The 18,757-nt window shown below is 37.6% G+C and overlaps 4 protein-coding genes, 1 long non-coding RNA gene and 1 other non-coding gene across 11 annotated transcripts in view; 1 reads left to right on the plus strand and 5 right to left on the minus strand.

The window, feature by feature from the left end:
* Positions 1-699: 699 nt before the first annotated feature.
* On the minus strand, positions 700-2,552 carry LOC111486349 (zinc transporter 1-like). Its single transcript, XM_023133439.1, has 3 exons — positions 1,596-2,552; positions 1,354-1,503; positions 700-1,163 (listed from the first exon to the last, which is right to left on the minus strand). Exons 1-3 carry the CDS (start codon positions 2,214-2,216, stop codon positions 858-860), a joined length of 1,077 nt encoding a protein of 358 aa, XP_022989207.1. The 5' UTR covers positions 2,217-2,552; the 3' UTR covers positions 700-857.
* Positions 2,553-3,587: 1,035 nt separating this feature from the next.
* LOC111486351 lies at positions 3,588-5,050 on the minus strand. Of its 2 annotated transcripts, none has more exons than XR_002718851.1 (2): positions 4,867-5,050; positions 3,588-4,355 (listed from the first exon to the last, which is right to left on the minus strand). It is a non-coding gene; the product is annotated as an uncharacterized LOC111486351 (long non-coding RNA). The 2 variants fall into 2 exon arrangements; XR_002718850.1 differs by having other exon boundaries at positions 4,783-5,050.
* Positions 4,518-4,614, minus strand: LOC111486772. Its single transcript, XR_002718952.1, has one exon. It is a non-coding gene; the product is annotated as a small nucleolar RNA snoR116 (small nucleolar RNA).
* Positions 5,051-6,144: 1,094 nt separating the features above from the next.
* Positions 6,145-10,575, plus strand: LOC111486350 (DCN1-like protein 2). 2 transcript variants are annotated; one of them, XM_023133440.1, is made up of 11 exons: positions 6,145-6,303; positions 6,782-6,843; positions 7,688-7,824; positions 7,964-8,022; positions 8,152-8,175; positions 8,712-8,794; positions 8,896-8,960; positions 9,077-9,126; positions 9,260-9,361; positions 9,838-9,897; positions 10,210-10,575. In XM_023133440.1, the coding sequence occupies exons 1-11, from the start codon at positions 6,301-6,303 to the stop codon at positions 10,342-10,344; spliced, it is 780 nt and encodes a 259-aa protein (XP_022989208.1). In that variant the 5' UTR covers positions 6,145-6,300; the 3' UTR covers positions 10,345-10,575. The 2 variants fall into 2 exon arrangements, with proteins under 2 accessions (XP_022989208.1, XP_022989209.1); XM_023133441.1 differs by lacking the exon at positions 8,152-8,175.
* A 2,599-nt stretch (positions 10,576-13,174) lies between these two features.
* On the minus strand, positions 13,175-16,937 carry LOC111486398 (glyceraldehyde-3-phosphate dehydrogenase GAPCP2, chloroplastic-like). 3 transcript variants are annotated; one of them, XM_023133513.1, is made up of 14 exons: positions 16,771-16,937; positions 16,694-16,728; positions 16,239-16,389; positions 16,060-16,098; positions 15,251-15,351; positions 14,912-15,024; positions 14,711-14,810; positions 14,480-14,626; positions 14,334-14,394; positions 14,139-14,236; positions 13,917-14,059; positions 13,730-13,813; positions 13,498-13,587; positions 13,175-13,394 (listed from the first exon to the last, which is right to left on the minus strand). In XM_023133513.1, the coding sequence occupies exons 1-14, from the start codon at positions 16,778-16,780 to the stop codon at positions 13,340-13,342; spliced, it is 1,227 nt and encodes a 408-aa protein (XP_022989281.1). In that variant the 5' UTR covers positions 16,781-16,937; the 3' UTR covers positions 13,175-13,339. The 3 variants fall into 3 exon arrangements, 2 of the variants coding, with proteins under 2 accessions (XP_022989281.1, XP_022989280.1); XR_002718866.1 differs by having other exon boundaries at positions 13,689-13,813; positions 16,694-16,937; XM_023133512.1 differs by having other exon boundaries at positions 16,694-16,937.
* Positions 16,938-17,114: 177 nt separating this feature from the next.
* The window catches only part of LOC111486363 (phosphoglycerate kinase, cytosolic), a 3,512-nt gene continuing 1,869 nt past the window's right edge, over positions 17,115-18,757 (minus strand). For both annotated transcript variants that reach the window (XM_023133454.1, XM_023133453.1), the window contains exons 4-7: positions 18,414-18,674; positions 17,951-18,268; positions 17,695-17,853; positions 17,115-17,582 (exon numbers count right to left, since the gene is read on the minus strand). In XM_023133454.1, coding sequence (XP_022989222.1) covers positions 17,388-17,582; positions 17,695-17,853; positions 17,951-18,268; positions 18,414-18,674 — 933 coding nt within the window. In that variant the 3' untranslated portion in view covers positions 17,115-17,387. The remainder of the gene's footprint in view (positions 17,583-17,694; positions 17,854-17,950; positions 18,269-18,413; positions 18,675-18,757) is intronic.

Genomic DNA, 18,757 nt, shown 5'->3' on the forward strand with positions numbered 1-18,757 from the left:
CCTAAACCCTAAACCCTAAACCCTAAACCCTAAACCCTAAACCCTAAACCCTAAACCCTAAACCCTAAACCCTAAACCCTAAACCCTAAACCCTAAAAACCCTAAAAACCCTAAAAACCCTAAAAACCCTAAAAACCCTAAAACCCTAAAACCCCCTTAAACCCTAAACCCGAAACCCTAAACCCTAAAACCCTAAACCCTAAACCCTAAACCCTAAACCCTAAACCCTAAACCCTAAACCCTTAAACCCTAAACCCGAAACCCTAAACCCTAAAACCCTAAACCCTAAACCCTAAACCCTAAAACCCTAAACCCCTAAACCCCTAAACCCCTAAAAACCCTAAAGCCCGAAATCCTAATGTTTCAGGAATATTTTGTTTAATCTTGGTTCTCTTGTCTTTCATAAGTAGAAACATTTTACTTGTATATCATATTGTATTACTTCGGGTAATTTGTTACTGACACAAATTTCCTTAAACATAAAAATCAAGTCTTTTAAATTGGGACACAAAAATATTAATTCTCATTATAGATGCTTCGATAACTTTTGTCTTAATTTTTCATTTGATCATCAAATCATGAATTAAATTTATAGGTAACTTTATTATATATAAAATGCTATTTTTCACACCCAAAAACAAAGTACAAGATTGAGTTGAATTGATATATTTTGGATAAATTATAAATAAATGGTGATAAAAAAAACCATAAATTTTAAATTTTAAATTAGAAGAGAATAAGTTGTGAAGAAAGAAACATAGTCTCTCTAGGCTGGTCTTCGTTGGTGGTCAATGGCCTTGGTTTTTGCGTTAAAATTGTGACATCAGACAAAAATGAGAAAACTTAGCAAAAATGGATCAAGCCCATTTGGCCAATACAGACATGCAAGCAGCCCCCAGAAGCAAAGAGATATTAGATCCTAATTGAAGCCCGAAATTATTCTGCATCCTTGGGTTCATGAAATCCGCCGCAAGAAGATCCACCAGCGCCATGTATATCAATATCCCAGCCGATGCAGAGTTCATGCTCCCTTCCACGATCAGAGTCGTCCGGCTGCTGTCTCTGTAAACTCCCGAAATTCCGATTCCCACTGCAATGCCCACAGGCGCTGTCAGTGAAAAAAATGTCGCCATTGCTGCCGCTGATCGCCACCTAAACTGTGCCTGCACCCCCTCGTCACGAGATAAGAAACAAACAAACAAACAAGGAAATGGTGATTTAAGCTCATGATTATGATATACTTAACAGCAAAAAATAATTCTTGCGAGATTTTTTCATTCAAACTCTTCAGTAATGTCGCTCCCAGAAATCTCTCAAAATTGAGTCATATCATATAGCTTAGTTTGAATTTACCTGGGAAATGCAGCCACCGAGTCCCATTCCCTCAAAAAACTGGTGGAAAGACAGAGCCACCAGCAGTGGCTTAATGGTGGCAGGGCTGTGGGAGGTACCTAGAGAAATCCCAATTATTACTGAATGAACCACAATCCCCAATTCCAACACCTGAAAAATCCATCCAAAAATTAACAGATGATGATACATTAAAAAATGAAGGCAATCACTGCCTTTGATGGCAGACATCTAATCACGGGTACCTGAGAAACAATCCGGTACCGGATTAACTCAGTCAGACTCGATGTTTCTCCGGCGGGTGCTGCAGAGCCGTGAGCGTGACCATGTGTGGCGTGGGTGTGGACATGCACGTGACCGGCATGCTCCTCGCCTCTTTCCTGGTCTGCAACTGCAATTACATGCTTGATTTTACTGAAGTGGCGTCTCTGGTAGAAGCTGGTTGCGAATGTGTCCACCATCAAGGTGCCGATGGAGGAGGCCATGGCAATGAACCCCGCAAATGGGAAATTGCCCCAAGGGTTCTGTCCGATGCAGGGGGAGGTCAAGTCCTGGAAGGCATCAGGCAGTATGTGGATGAACCCAGTGCCTAAAATGACACCCGCAGCAAAAGCCTTGATCATGAAAAAGATGTCATTTTCAGGCCTCAGAGACGGAATCCTCTTGCCCACCAAAGGAAGGCTCACACCCGCAGCGCCGGCCACGAGCACCGAAGCAATCGAGCCAACCTTGTATTTGATTGCCTCCTCTGCGTTGTGGTCGGCGGCGGAATGACAGGTACAAGACTCCCGCCCACGCCCGGCGTGGACTACATCAGCAGGGAGGATGAAGGTGAGGAAAAGGAAAACAGAGAAAAGGTTTAACATTGTTGGGAAAAGCTGTGTGTAATAAAAGTGGTGTGAGAAATTTGGAGAAGAGGAATTAATAATAGTGGAAGGAATTGAGGGAGATAGTGGATGGTGAGGAGACGGGAGCTTTTGGGTAGTGGGTTATGAGGGATGGATGGAAAAGAAAACAAGAATAAAACTGAGAGTTGAGTTTCAGAGGCATCCAACTAATGTGCTGTTTTATTTTTTCTTACTAGCATTTTGGGGTGGGAGACCAAGGCCTATTCGCAATTCGCAATTCGCAATTCGCATAAAGCCTTCGCCCCACCCAACTTGCTGCGGTTCACAGCAAAAGTTGGTCATTCCCTAATAATGAAAATAATAGAATTACCACTACACTACAAGGAAGGCGGAAATAAATCAAATGTGCTACTGCCTTCGAATCCTCAAAAAGCATTATTAATTAAATTACAATAGGTGAAGTGTTAGATCACTTTTATTTTAGTGTTGAGAAAAAGGGTAAGAAAGTATGTCGACATGCAGGAGCATAAACCAAGACCAAAATTGCTATTGTTGCACACCTGGAGTTCTGATTCTGATTGCTTAACCCAACTAAAATCCATAAAATGTCGATATTATGTCATTACTTTTCACTTTCCCATTATAAAATCCCACCTTTTTCTTTTTCTTTTTTTCTTCTCCACTCGATCTAACCACTTTTATTTAAATTTAATTACTATTTATTAAACAATTGATTATATGTTTTTTTTGGACTTAGTCATTATTGATTCAAGCCTCAAGGAAAAGTCTAAAGAGGACCGTATCTATTTTGCTTGCTCAATGAAAGTTGGCGGACCAGAAATGGTGGATTCCATTGGTTTTTGTTGCGTTGGGTTGATCTGTCTATAATTTTTCTGGAGAAAAACAAAAGGAAAGGAAGATGAAGCTTTGATATTCCCATAAATATCTCCTTTGTTCTGTCCATGTGTTGAACCTAGCAAGCAACTTGTGTTGGGCGATATTGTGCACAACTATTATTATTCTTAAATCACTCTTCACAACCCTTGGTTTTACTCCGTTCTTAATTTCATTTCACACCCTCGGTTCTTCATCAACAAGCAGATTTTTGCTAGCTTTAATTTCTTTTTCTATACTCGGGATGGTGAATTTGATTCTTCCAGCCATCACAATGGATGGCGCACTGATCAATCAGACTTGATGCATGCACTAGTTTCGATCTCATAAATTTATGCCTCATTTCAATCAATGGTCGAAGAAGACATCATCCCGTCAATTTAAACAACTTTATTGACTAAATAACCAATCATAGAGGTGAGAAAATTTAAATCCTCAACTTTCTCTTAGGACGGACTTAGGGTTCAGGGTTAGTATGGCGTAGGCATGCTCACATTGACATTCAAATGGTTTATTTCGTTATTAACAAGTCCAAGGTGTGTACAAATTCACTTTATTTGTAAATGGTCCAAGGTTGACAAAAACGTGTATGGAATGAAGGTAAATTTGCATATGTACATAACATAACTTGGTCTTCTGGCTTGTAGATTAACATCCGAATGAAATTAAACGTTGGCAAGGGAGCATCCTGTGATATAGAATTGGTAGCCCTCGTCAATACTCGGCCCTGTTTCACATTCTAAGCAGCTTCTATGTTAATCAGAGTGCGGGTCTTGGAATTCATGTGTTTCACAGATTGAAGAAATATTTCAGGTTGGGTACAAATTGGCACTGCCCGCGGCCGAAAAAAAGCAAGATTAAATCAAAGGCCAAGCATGTGCCTCCATAGAATACCTGATTTCTTCCTATTTCCTCCCGCTGGATCTCATCATTCGTCACCAACAGATCGACCATTTACTACAAATTACAGGTCATACCTTCCAACGGTATCCAAAAACATAACGGCAATTCAAGAAAAATACGTGAATGAAACTGAACAAGTTGTTGCGCCACATTATCAAATGAACAAACATATTTCTCAAATCTTAGAATTAAAAGGATGTATATCCAAAAAAGCAAGTAAAGGGATATCGAAATGGCAATAATTTCAAAAAGAACAATATTGGATATGCAAATGTAGGAGCACCTAAATGCACAGCCTTACGAACATAAAAGGCAAGTGCCAGAATCTCGGCCCCAAATCCTTATTGGCAACGTACAGCGCTGATGACGACACGGGAGAGAGCGTATCAGAGACTCTAATTTATTGCCTTTTGCGATTGTGCATTCGATGACTCGCGAGAAGATAGGCTCAGATATTGAATACCAAAACAAACCAAGTAAAACCTAAAAACTGAAAAATTGGACCATCCTTGTCAAGAAGAAAGGCTCAGAAAAATTCATGGTGACATCAACAAGCTCGCCCCAAAAAGAAGACAGAGCTTTCATAGTTTGATGGTATATGAATTCATCATCACTGCCACTATTAGACTTAACAAATCCAACACCCCGATGACATCAAACAAATGAATCGGATATATCAAGAAATCTATAAAAAAAAATACAAAATTAAAAAATATATATTTAAAAAAAAAAAATTGACTGCACGTATCAAATTATTCAAACAATCAAGCATGGCCGAGCTATTTACCATCAGACGAAGATATATTGCGAGTGCATACACGATTAAGACTAAGATCCGCGGATCAGCCGCAACAAAATTAGGGCATAATACCTGCAAAATAACCCATAGAGGAGATTTTGGAGTGAGAAGAGCGATGCAGAACGAGTTTTGGGCATCCTGCGAGGCGTTTAAATAGCGTTCGGCAAAGGCACCTAGATCTAAAACCTTAATCCTGCAAGTATAGCAAAATTGCCGCCATGACCCTCCAATCTTCGAAAAATAACCTATAGAAATTGCAAATGAGCCCCTTAATTAAGAGAAGTTGTCTAAGAAGAAAAATAGCTGCATCTTTGATTTTATTAAACTTCAATTTATCCATGAGCTATTGATCATAACAACAACAATATTTCAAGATTCGGATAAACATAATATTAAAATTAACACTTTAATTTTATTTTTTAAAATTAATTTTCATCAAACTCAGTTAACTTATATTTTTATTGAATTCATTTATACGCTTCATAATAAATACATTTTGAGACATTTGTAGATGGAATAATCTATGCCTCAAATCGATTAGTTTTTTTTTTTTTTTTTTTTCTTTTTTTTACATGTTTGACAATACTCCTTGATAATGTTGAACGACACGTTTATGGACAGCGGTCAACCGAGTCAATCCTATAATCCTTGAGTTTCCAATGCTTTGTGGTCATGGTCTCGTTCTTCATATTGAATAAGGGGTTATGAAGATATTTCTTCATTTTCTATAAACTAAAATTGAATATATCAAATTTCTCGATTCCCATTTTAAGTTTGTATCTCCACATATCATGGTGAATATTTTTTAACTTTGATACTAGACGTTAGAACTGCACAACAATTCACACATTCAATCAAGGTGAACATAAATGATAGTAGAGAGAAATATAAGAGAAATATTGACTTATATATATGTGTTTCAGTTCAACATGTATAGTTTTAGCGATCTAATATAGATAACTATCTACCACATAATTTGTTATTATTTATTTTCTCTTGGAACAATATGCATAAAAATAATATTTTTGATGAAGTATTAATTATTTTATTTTATTTTTGATATTTTGAAAGGTATTATTGATATGAAATTTAAGCATAATTTTCTTAAACATTGCTATTTTTTTAAACATTTTTTGAGGTAAAGTCATTTGGAAGCTTTTGAAAATTCAAAGTTAATATTAAAATATTATTGAAATGAAATCTTAACTTTTTCTCTCCCAAATTTAATAGTAAAATTATTTTTTAACAAAGGTATTTTCGAAACCTTTTAGAATTTAAGAAATTATTAAAACAAAAATTACTATATTTTCTATAATTTAATAAAAAAGAATACAAAAACAGAATCGAACTCCCTGCATTCCTTCTTTCAGAGAGAGAAATAGAGCTTCCAGAAAACAACCCTAGAATTCTCTCTCGACGTTCTCCGGAGTCGGAGAATCCATTCTCGGCCAGTCTACCCTCAGATTACCATTTCTCTGCGCGAGGCTTGTATCCACGACCCCCAAAATGGTTAGTGTTTCCACTCTTCGGTTCTTGTTAATTCAATTATTGCATTCCTTCTCACTTTTTTTTTTCTCTGTGCAAGATTATTGTTGTTTAAGCTGCTTCCAATTTCTATTCCAGAGGCCAGGATTAATGTTGACTACATTTTTTTCTCTATCATATTTGATAACCGAACACTCTGCTCTTTATCTTTGTGTAAAAGTCACTTCATCACGGAATTCTGAAGTCTTCGGATGCATGAGTTTTAGATTGAGGTTTTATCTTCTGGTTGCTGATTTCACTGGTTGAGATTGCGGTTTGATGCATGGAGTAACGATATTTTATGCTAAATTTAAGCGACTGCTGCATGCTTAACTCTTTTTTTTTTTTTTTTTTTTATTGACATGCTTAAACGTCTGCGTGGACTTTTATGCGTACAACAATGCACCCAGGGCATGAAAACATCTTTCTATAATATAATTTTTCTTGTATTTGTTCTCGACAGCATAAATTAAGCAGAGGACACCGAGATAAACTCCAACAGTTTATGGCTATAACTGGTACAAGGTACGTTAATGAACTCCTCTTAAATTTCCTTAATTACTTTGTGGCATTGAAATCCCGTTTGGATGCGGTTGCTTCCCTCCTTCTGAGGAAGACTAACCTTATGTGTGGAAAGAGAAAAACTAAGAAATCAGGCGACTGTCGACTGACATGCACTTATTAGGCAAGATAGAAACTGTAGAAGTAGACGTGAATTATTGTAAAAATTAGAGTCGTCATCTGCAGAAGAATTAAAATTCACTTCGAATGACATTGGATTTTTTAATTTCATGGGATTTGAATTCTCTAATATTTTTTACCACCAAACATTTGGGGCTTAGTTGATATCTCCTCAATTCAATTGCTGTTAACACTTAGCATTAGTAGCGGGAGGGATCAGCTGCCTTAGTTAATAAAGATATAGATATACAAAGTCTTGGAAACCAGAACGAAAGTTTGTTTAAAAAGTTAAGACACCTGTCTTTCTAAGTAGCCCTAGGGTCGGTGAAGCCTCCCCGAGTATTAGTGGAGGTGGTCTTGAACATAATGTACGGAGTTGGGTTTCTGATACCCGGTCATAAGAAAAAAAAAATATAATATTTTAACCCATTAAGATATTATCAAGTATACATGACATAGATTCTTCAAACCTAAACCTATATGTTGTCATTTTGCCTTTTGTTTTGTAAACCGTCTCCTTGTATATCTCCTACAAAAGGGCTATGTTTTGTTAATCCAAATAGTCTTCTTTTGCGTTTGAAAGCTGATCCGTATGTAGTTTTCTTTCATATGAGGTACAGAAGCATGAGTAATGAAGTTGGGTTTGTCTCATATTTTCATTGATTTTGATATTTTATTAATCATGCAGTGAAAAGGTTGCTCACCAGGCCCTGAAGGCTAGTGAGTGGCATCTTGAAGGAGCTATTGATGTGTTTTACAGTCAACCCCTAATTAAAGCATTCACCGACTCTAGACATTTGGAAGAGCTTTATAGCAGATATAAAGGCAAGATTTATATTCGTTTATCATTACTAGATTTCTTTTCTTTCTGTAAACTTGTAAAGGGTAGTGAAACCATGCTGACAGAGATTATGATTTTCTATGAACATGAAAGTAACAGTTTATTAATTAACATGGTTGGCAGATCCATATGTTGACATGATATTGGCTGATGGTATCTCACTGCTCTGCAATGACCTTCAGGTAGGTGGTTTATGTGTCCAACTATGTTTTATGTGCTTGATGAATTGAGGGCTATAAATATTACTACTTGATTATTCAGTTCTAGTTATTTCTACCTATTGAACTGACGTGACACACCTTTTTTTGCAGGTGGATCCTCAAGATATAGTTATGGTATGCTTTTCAAAAGAATTGTTGCTAAACAAGGCATTCGTGTGTAAATTTAACTAAAACTTAATGCTCTCTCTCATTTTAAAGAAATTTAGATTCTAGACATGCATGCATTTCTTCTAGTGGGGGCTAATTGTAGACCGTTCTCCTCAGAAGTTTACAATTAAACAAGCATGTTTAATCTTAACCTTCTTTTAGCCTCAATTTTTCCGCCCGGTTTTCCATTTATCATAACCGATAACTTTGCAGTGGACAGAGACATTGACATAAATAACTTCAAGGTCCCTTTAAGTGCTTCCTTCATCCTTGTTAAAAGAAGCTGATTGTTTAAATTTCCCATTAATCATGTAACACTGTATATTTGGTTGGACAATTATAGTATTATCTAATTGAAAGATGTGGATGCGATTGATTATTTTTCACCTCTGAATTTAAAGAATTTCAGTTTAATTACTGATTTTGTGCAAGTTTTCTGACTATTAGCTTTTTTTTATTAAAGAAAAAATACAAAAATTAATGTCTTTTGCAATTATCTGCAGTTGGTTGTTTCTTGGCATATGAAGGCGAACACAATGTGTGAATTTTCCAAACAGGAATTTATAGGTGGATTACAAGCACTAGGGTAATTAATTTTTTTGCAGTTACATTCCTTAGGACAAGAATAGCGTGCGTGGGATCAAGAGTATGCTTGTCATAGTATCATTGTTCAATTTATGATCGCAGGATAGATTCTCTGGAGAGGTTCAGAGAAAGGATACCATATATGCGCTCTGAGTTGAAAGACGAACGTTTGTATTCTTTTGTAGCTTATATCATGTTGCAATTTGTATAATCCTTTATGATTGGAAACGAATTTCTATGTGATTTTCTCTTGCTGTATTATGCTAATTTCATGTCTGTCCAGATAAGTTTCGCGATATTTACAACTTCGCATTTGGTTGGGCAAAAGAAAAGGTACTCGTGCTTCTTGAGCGTTCCCTGAAGGATATATTCAAAATTGTTTTTCTTTCTTCAGTGGCATGTGCGTTAGATGCCAGCACAATGGCTGCCTAATGCATGGACTTCTAAAGTGGATATATGTGTTTAGGGGCAGAAATCCTTAGCATTGGACACTGCAATTGGAATGTGGCAGTTACTATTTGCTGAAAAGCAGTGGCCTCTGGTTGACCACTGGTGTCAGTTCTTGCAGGTAATGTTACTAATCTGTCTATTTGAAAAAGGCGAACTTTAATGTCTAGGGGCAATGCTCCCTGTTGTTCCGATAACCTCTGTGGTGAAGATTTCTTTTTGTAAGACTCTGGAATTTGACTCCAGAAACTTGGAGGATCACCTTTTTTTTATGGATGCAAGAAAAGATCACCGTTATTTTCTTGTTTGCTAGTAATTTTCTTGAACATTTTAATAGAATGTGCAACCGGGAGGACTTTTCCTGCACAAAATTAAGCCAGTAGTATTCTTGTTTACTTTCTGCTAAGGAATGTTGGAAAGTTGCATATAATGCCGCAGAGATGGAAGGTCTAAGCCTTTTCCACTCAACCAAGAAAAAGCCTTCAGAACTTGAATTGTCTGTTAGAAATTCCAAGTCAGAGTTGCTTGTTCTGACTTCTAATGATTCATTCTTATTAGTTTATTGGATTGGTTCATATTGTAATCTTTCTGATTCAGGCTCGGCATAATAAAGCTATTTCTAGGGACACGTGGTCTCAGCTTCTGGAGTTTGCAAGGGTAAGAATGGATTTTTAAACTAACGGTTTAAATGTCTCAAAATTATTTAGTTAAAGAATAATAATTTAGATTATGAACTTCCAAAAATTATATTTTATTCCTAGAAGTTTTAAAACAGTCCTTTTGATTTACATACGAATAAAATTTGCCACTCCATTTGTTGCGCTTCCACCCAAGAAAGTTTGCAGGGAGTGTTGGGGGAAATGGTGGGAAGCACCAGTGCCATTTTGGTGGTGCTGATGTCTTGCATGCTTCTTGTTGATACCATGCATTTATCGTGCTAATTTCTTTGTTACGTATCTTGATATGCAGACTGTGGATCCTACACTATCAAATTACGATGCCGAAGGTGCATGGCCATACCTCATCGATGAATTTGTTGAATACCTGAACGAGAATGGCATAATCCATGGTGGTCAACCGAATGATTCGAGTCAAGTAAGATGATATGCTACTGCAGTTGGTTTGGGATTTATTTCGTATTTATGTTGGTGTGATTTGAATACCCTTCTGGTTCAATTCATTGGGGAAATAAGATATGAGGGGGAAGAAGGCGAGCGACTGACATCTGAGTGAAGACATTTTATTTGTTGTTGGATTTGGTATATCATCTATATATTGAGTGGGAAAGTGGATTTTTAGAGTAATAACAATTTCAACGCTCGCTCTCTTCCCCCTCGTGTTTTATTTCTACGCATGCACGGTATACCTTGCTGCATGGTAAGTTTACTTTACGTTTTCTTTACATGGTATAACTTTTATTTCTGGTTTGGTTCTCCTCGACCTTCTTACCTAATACTGGGATCTCAGCTTTAATACTATTGCACACTCGTCCAACGTTCCAAACAGGGCCACTGGCCACTTCTCAGTCTCTTACCGAAGTATTGGAGTTCGAACATGTATGGGTATGTCTTAATTTGTTGGGATAGATTTTGTTAGATTCTACGAAAAATTTGGTTAGATGTGGAATAGAATTCTAACATAAACTTTGTGGATTTGATTTAGGATAAAAATTTGATCAAAATTCTGGCATAATCTGAATCAAAATTCTCGAGATGTAAGGATTCCAAATTGATAAGTTTATTTAAAATGAAGTTCTTGGATGTTCACTTTCGTTATTTCAAAATTTAATAACCATTTTAGTACCATTTCCTGAAAAAACCAAAAATTATGAATAGTGTCTCGAAAACTCCATCGTTTTTTTAGTAGAGAATTAATGCACACAGCACAAATCAAATTGCATAAAACCGAGAGAATTAGCAAGGTTCGACACAGAGGCAAGAACCAGCATTGCACATTCCATCGCAAATGCTACTAAAATCGTCGTCCGAAGTACAGATCCCTTTGAATGCCCCGCTCCGCCTGTAGCAAATATGTCCTTCCGCCTCCATCACCATCCTTCCTGTAACAAGCACACAATTTCTGTTAAATCTATTTTTCCTATCCTGTACTACCAAACTACCTAAGGGATTGGATTAGCAGAGGCAAGGACTAAGGCGATGAACAACAAAACTGTGACAGTGAGTTTTCTCCATACTTCTCCTGCCATCTCTTTCTTCTTAATGTTCTGCACTTCAACTCTGTCGCCCAAATCCCATTTTATATGCTCTCGCGTACCTCTCTTCCTTTCAATGCACAATAAATTATTTCCCTGCCTTTCGCTTCTTATGGTACAATAATCATATGTGTTTCCGTTACATATTCGAAACGCAGTGCGACTGCTCGGACGAAGCCTACCTTTTGGGGGGGGGGGGGGGGGGNGGGGGGGGAAACTACTAAATGGCAGTTATCTATTTCAAATTAGTTTTATTTCAATTAAAGATTCCTCCCATATTTACCATACTCGTATCTATTTTATCTCTGCAATTTAAGTAGTTTTAATTTTGCTCTTAAATGTAATTTTGGGGGAAAATCAATTTACACCCAAAGCTTTTTAGATTTTGTTAGAGTAAGCTTTGTAGGTTAAAAAATTAAAACTCTAAACTAACAGTTTATAGAGATTTAAACCAATCAATTTTAGATATTGGTTCATAGACTTGTTCTGTCTTTTTATTCTTTATTTTTATAAAAAAAAAAAAAAAAAAAAAATGGAATCGAATGGATTTTAATTGTTTAACCTGCCGGTGTAAGGGTATAGATTGATATTTTTCCCTAAAATTTAGACGGGACACCACCAATTTGACAATTGGGAGCACTGAACAAAAAAGATGACGATAGATATGTGCGATAGACTTGTATCAAACTAGCGTGTGCTCTCGAAAAAAAGTATTTTGTTTATGCGTTTTGATGTTTTGGCGCACTTAATGTTTTGATGAGAGGTGCATTCGGTGCTTATATGATGTTGTAACTACTCATATCTTGCCTTCCTTTTGATAGTCATTCCAATTGAGATCATAGGATACCGAGATTTCTCGCCCATAATGATCCCAAATTGTTGGGATTGGAGAACGGGCCGCATTTACTTGAAAATCAATTTGTTGGAACAGCATTTACTTCCTTTGCCTAACCGATGTCACAATGCATAGTTGAATGGAAGAAGGAAGCAGTGAGATAAAAATTATAAAATGGAAGAAAGGACGCAGGAGCCTTCCAATTTCAATGAACTAACAGTTGCTTATTACATTCAGAGAGTAACTTTAGTGAATAAACTCATCAAACCATGGACTTAACAACAGCATTGCCGGGTACAAGTGCATTTATCACCCGAGCAAAATCTGTCATCCCACCCCTCAGACGAAATGCAGACTAGCACATTACGCTGCCAAAGTGCACTGTCCTATAAACGCCTCGCTGTCTTTATAGCAAGTCAGCCCCTCCGTTTGTACCACCATCAGCAGGGAGAAACGAGAGGGATCACGTACCAGAAGCAAGGGCTAGAAAGATGAACACAACAACTGTGAGCGTTCTTAAGTTTTTTCCCACCATACTTTTCCTTCTCTTGTTGCTTGCTACAATTGAATGTTTGGATATCAGAGGAATATTTGTAACGTTTTTTCCATTGATGGGATATTTCTTAAATACTGATTTAATGCATATTTAATACAGAGGAATATTTCTTAAACACAAATTTAATGCATATTTAACACAAATTTACAGAGGAATATGTCTGTTAAGATTGATTGAGGCATTATTTCTTAAATACAAATTTAATGCATAAAAGGTAGGAATTCAGGTGTACTTTTCCATTTTTGGTCGTAGGTTATACCTCTCTTCATATGCGAGAAAAAAAACACACCATGTTCCATGTCCCACGATGCCAAGTTGAGAAACAAAACTAGTCTTCAAAATATATTCCACTTTCTGATAACATATTGCGTTTTATTGCGACCATCTAAACTATTTTTTTCGTCATTATTTTCAAACTCTAATGCAATATTCTGGAGAATAGAACAATAAAAAAATTAAAAAAAAAAACTTTAACATCGCAGAAGCTTAAATGTCTTCACGCGTTGGCAGCCACCAATGCCATGTGCTCAATGAGGTCCAGCACTCGATTGCTGTTCAGGCGAGTATTATAACAGTCATATATCAAAGCAAATCGAGAGCGTAAGCATATTTCAAGCAATCATATCTAGTAACTGCAAGAGAGAGAGAGAGTACCTGTATCCCCACTCGTTGTCATACCAGGAGATAAGCTTCATGAAGGAGTGGCTGAGACCTATTCCGGCCTTTGCATCGAATATGCTGGACCTGGAAGTAAGTTCAGATCCAATTAACCATTCGTGATCCATAGCCTGCTAAATGAGAACTGGGATAGGAAGCCTTTCACGGTGCAGTCTCACGTTAAGTACCTTAACTTTTGGTGCGAGTGAGTAGAAATATAATATAATACCTTGAATCACCAACAAAATCATTGGAGACAACGTCCTCATCCGTGTAACCAATGATACCCTTGAGTGGGCCTTCTGAGGCATACCTTTAGTTGGTACTCAGGTAGCAGCATATTAATGAAAACAATTAACTTACGTGTGGATCAACTCAAAATAATCTGGGTAAGAATAGAATGATAGTTCATTTACTTGATTGCAGCTTTTACATCTTCATAAGAAGCACTCCTCTCTAGTCTACAAGTCAAGTCCACAACGGATACATTAGGTGTTGGAACACGAAATGCCATTCCTGTAAGTTTTCCGTTGAGCTGAGGAAGAACCTTTCCCACGGCCTGCAGTTCAAAAATCATATTGAAAAGATTAACTCCTTTACAACGTAGTCGTCACAAGTCTCTTATATTGACATCTAACCTTCGCAGCACCAGTAGAGCTCGGAATGATATTTTGTGCAGCTCCTCGACCCCCACGCCAATCCTTCATTGAGGGACCATCAACAGTCTTTTGAGTAGCTGGAGAAAGAAAAGGAAATTATCGTCCATGATTATTTCTTTCATTTTTCCTTTTTACTTTTTTTTTTTGGGGGGGGGGCTGGTAGAGGAGAGAGACCTGTGGTTGCATGCACGGTTGTCATCAAACCTTCTGCGATACCAAAAACCTCATGAACCACCTGCATGTCGTATTTCCATAGAGCGCAATTTCTTTGGATAATAATTTTATTTCTTTAAATGCCTAAGCACCTGGGATTTACACACCTTCGCAATAGGAGCAAGACAGTTCGTGGTACAACTTGCATTTGAAACAATATCCATGTTTGGCTTATATGTCTTCTCATTAACTCCAACAACGAACATAGGTGCATCAGCTGATGGAGCTGATATGACAACTTTCCTGGCTCCACCCTATAAAGAGGTGTCAAGAAATTGGGGGCCTTCAGTCTTCAATTTAGATGACTGAGAACTAAGTTCAATTACATGTCTATATACCTTCAAGTGCGCTGATGCCTTATTTGTCGTTGTGAAAACCCCAGAGGATTCAACAACAAACTCGACCCCAAATTGACCCCAAGGAATTTCTGCCGGATCCCTATAGAAATAACCATAGATTCATTCCAGGTGATTAGAAGCCAAGCAACAATTCTCTAGATGTTACTTCTGTCTTAAATGTTGCTCTGGTTTTCTTAGTACCTTTTACTTGAAACTTTTATTTGTTTCCCATTGATTTCCAAAGTTGAATCATCCACAACGTTAATTGTACCATTAAAATTACCATGTGTAGAATCAAATTTGAACATGTATGCCTGCATAAAATGAAGAGTATATTAAAAGCATTTCATCACATCTAAAAGCTTGATCGTTAAGCAATTCTGGAAAGTTGGAAACTGAAAGAATTACCACTCAACTACTCTCCCACGGCTATAATCATAGCGTAGTTTTTCAAGTAAAAGGATTAAAAACCACAATTAAAAGAACAACAATTGACGGCAAAAAAGGGCTTATTTAAAAAGGAGGCTGGATTGCCACTACCATGTACTTTGCATCAACAAAAGGGTCATTAACTGCAACTACATCAATATCATCCCTCAAGGTTGCAATTCGTAACACCAATCTTCCAATGCGTCCAAAACCTGCATAAGTAAAACAGGATTCACGTTTTTATTTGCGAGGACATTACTTAATAAAATAAATAGCAATGTCAAGGTCTACACGATATGAGAGGCCATGATGAATGTTTGATTTTGGAGAAATAATGACAACAAAATCAACCACGATTTATCTTCTTGTTTCTCAAACGCTGATGTAGAATCTTCTTTTTTTTCTTTTCAAAAATTATATCAAGTTCAAAGTGCACCATGGCATGGGGCTTTAAGTGCTCCAATCTATATATATATAATATAAACAGAAATTTGGATACAAACAAAACACCAGTTTCCATCTAGAGAAACAACGTGTGGAGTAGCATGAAAAACGAAAATGATCAATGATTTCCAACACGCCAATAAGCATGTGAAATCTGGGACTATAAAAACTGAACTCCCAGAGTAAGCAGCTGTAATTATTAAATTTAAGCCTCTTTACAATGGAAAGGAACCAAAAACTGAAGTTCCACATGCAGATCGTCTTTTATTAAACCAATTCTTCAGTTTCTTAACTTCTACAAATCGACAAAGAAAATTAGTCCAATTCAGTATTTTGGAGTGAAAACGTAACTGTCTAACAAACACTCACAGCTGAAACATGCTGCAGAAACAGAAATACACAAGTAGAAAACATGTTATGCCATTGATTACAAGAAAGAAGATAAGTAAAAATGTAAATAATCGACCAACTCATACCATTGATTCCGATCTTCGTCTTTCCACCGCTTCTCGATTCTAGAGAAACCAACAAATTGAAATGATTAGCATCGAGAATTTATTTTCTATTTATTATTGATAATTTTTTTAAAGAAAAAGGAAAAAAAAAGACAGTGAACGTGATAAGAGAAATGAAATATGAAATTTTAAAACTCAACTACGAACTGCGGGAGGTATTTCAGTAGCTGTAGCTTTACTAGGTTGAATATTGTGGGGTGTACGAAGCTGAAAGGAAGATGATCCGCTTGAAACATGAGCAACGAAAATGCTGGATTGAAACTTGGAAGAACTCAAATTAACGCACGGAGCCTACACAAACAAATTCGATGGTGAGTAAGAAAACAACTTCGCCATCAGCTAATCAAGATAAGCTGTGGGCTTGTGGAGTGTGGAAGGCAGCGAAGAAAGTTGTAAACAGATTGGGCCTCAAATTTATTCATTGTTTAAAGTCATTTCCAGTGGATTATAAAGTTAGTAAGAAAGAGAAGCTTGGTGAGTTAGAAAACAAGGAAGAAACAATTTGTGTTGCAACATTTGACTAAATTCCATTTGGGAACACAGTATATTAGTGAAACAAATGAAGGATGGGTAGAAGCATTGAGAAGACGAGCACCGTAGGGTGATCGGCAGAAGAGAGAGGAAGCGACGCTTGAAGAAAAGAAGCAGCGGGTGCAGATCTGAAGAGCGACGGTACGGCCATTGAAGCAAGACTTGTAGGAGGCAATGGGGAGCAAATGGGCGAGAAAAGGGGTTCTGAAACAGAATAAAGAAGAAAATAAAAAGCCAAGCAAGAAGAAGAAGATTCTGAAACAGAGAAAAATGAAGAAACGATAGTGGTCAATTCAGCGGTGCGGAGATTCTTATGGAAGCTTTCAAAATGCCCTCCATCTGTTTTCATCCGCCACCGATCCCTCACCAACAAGAAAAGGGTGGCAGCAAGATATTCATTTATTCACACCACAAAACTGGACGCCAGTTTGCTTCGGAAGCTTTTATTTTGTACAGTTCAGGATGAAATTTAAGCAACAACATTGGTGAACAAAGGCGATTCATTACTGGTAAAACAGCCTGAATGCATCTCAGACATCAGCATCGTTTAACATTTTAAATGGATGAAAAGAAAATAATGGTCTAAGACGGTGGACCATATATATATATATGTTCAGAGGAGAACTTGACAGTTTATTCGAAATCTATCATATAACTACAACCTCTTCTCAAAGAAAAAAAGGAATCCTCATTAGGTTGAACGACCTTCACAATGCAACACAAGGAAAACACGCCAAGAAAGTGGAGGTCCCTCAAGCTCAAGCATCGTCGAGGGCAAGAACACCCGGAAGCGGTTTTCCTTCAAGAAGCTCTAAGCTGGCACCACCACCAGTGGAGATGTGGCTCATCTTATCTGCAAGCCCAACTTTCTCAACAGCCGCAACAGAGTCACCTCCTCCAATTATGGTGGTCACTCCCTTCCCACTCAGCTCTGCCAACTTCCTCGCAATAGCCTGCACACCACCATAAACCAACCCACCCAACACTCTTAAGTACACAGGCAATATATACATACAACTCACAGCATAAAAGTTTTTAAAACTAGTCACTCCTCCTATTGCGTACCTCTGTTCCAGCTGCAAACTTGTCAAACTCAAACACTCCCATAGGTCCATTCCAAATAACGGTTTGGGTAGAATCCAAAGCTTCACTGAAACTCTTGATAGAATCAGGTCCAATATCCAACCCCATCCATCCATCCGGGATAGCTGATGCTGCCACAACCTGAAAAAGTAGGGACAAACAATTTATCAACTATGCTCATGAATGTTGTTGAGCTCGAATTTACCCATATTCAATTCACAAAACATTAATTACCAACCTTGCTGTTTGCATCAGCAGCAAATTTATCAGCTATCACTACATCAGTTGGAAGCAAGAGAGAAACTCCTTTAGCTTTTGCCTTCTCAATGATTGAGGTAGCGAGGTCAAGCTTGTCTTCCTCCACAAGGGATGAACCCACTGAGTGACCTTGTGCCTTGTAGAAGGTGAAGATCATTCCTCCACCCAGGAAAAGAAGGTTAACCTTCTCCAACAAGGATTCAATCACTCCAATCTTTGATGACACCTTTGAACCACCAACAATGGCGGCAAATGGCCTCTTGGGATTAGACACAGCCCCAACCAGGTAGTCAAGTTCCTGAATCAAGAGAACCATCAGATGTATCAGGCAGCGTCTAGAAACCACCAACCAAATGTACATTATTAATCTTATCATGTGATTGACTGATAGTGTCTATTTTTACTCTCAACAAGAAAGGTTACAGAGCGTGCGTGCAACAAACCTTCTGCATAAGGAACCCAGCAACAGAAGGTTTCAAATACTTAGCCACACCCTCCGTGGAAGCGTGAGCCCTGTGAGCAGTTCCGAAGGCATCATTAACATAAAGATCCGCGAGTGAAGCCAACTTCTTGGCAAACTCAGGGTCATTCTTCTCTTCCTCCTTGTAAAACCTCACGTTTTCAAGCAGCAATACACCTCCCTCAGACAATTCAGCGACCAACTTCTCAACTTCCTCGCCAATACAATCATTAGCCATTATCACCTATTATGAAAGGGCATTCGAAATTTCAGTAGTCAGCAACGGTATCATTAAATACAAACACGAATCCATCACCACCCCCCCCC

The sequence above is a fragment of the Cucurbita maxima genome, unplaced genomic scaffold (assembly GCF_002738345.1).
Source record: "Cucurbita maxima cultivar Rimu unplaced genomic scaffold, Cmax_1.0 Cma_Scf00011, whole genome shotgun sequence".
Lineage (NCBI taxonomy): Eukaryota > Viridiplantae > Streptophyta > Magnoliopsida > Cucurbitales > Cucurbitaceae > Cucurbita > Cucurbita maxima.

Excerpts from the sequence above, each read along its gene's own strand:
- LOC111486349 (XM_023133439.1), bottom strand. The coding sequence starts at position 2,216 with ATGTTAAACCTTTTCTCTGTTTTCCTTTTCCTCACCTTCATCCTCCCT. Across the intron at positions 1,504-1,595 it reads GGTACCGGATTGTTTCTCAG|GTGTTGGAATTGGGGATTGT; the intron begins GTACCCGTGATT and ends TGGATTTTTCAG. Across the intron at positions 1,164-1,353 it reads TCGGTGGCTGCATTTCCCAG|GCACAGTTTAGGTGGCGATC; the intron begins GTAAATTCAAAC and ends GAGGGGGTGCAG.
- LOC111486350 (XM_023133440.1), top strand. Across the intron at positions 9,127-9,259 it reads TTGGTTGGGCAAAAGAAAAG|GGGCAGAAATCCTTAGCATT; the intron begins GTACTCGTGCTT and ends ATATGTGTTTAG. Across the intron at positions 9,898-10,209 it reads AGCTTCTGGAGTTTGCAAGG|ACTGTGGATCCTACACTATC; the intron begins GTAAGAATGGAT and ends CTTGATATGCAG.
- LOC111486398 (XM_023133512.1), bottom strand. The coding sequence starts at position 16,780 with ATGGCCGTACCGTCGCTCTTCAGATCTGCACCCGCTGCTTCTTTTCTT. Across the intron at positions 14,237-14,333 it reads AACCGTGCATGCAACCACAG|CTACTCAAAAGACTGTTGAT; the intron begins GTCTCTCTCCTC and ends TTCTTTCTCCAG. Across the intron at positions 14,060-14,138 it reads GCTCTACTGGTGCTGCGAAG|GCCGTGGGAAAGGTTCTTCC; the intron begins GTTAGATGTCAA and ends TTTGAACTGCAG.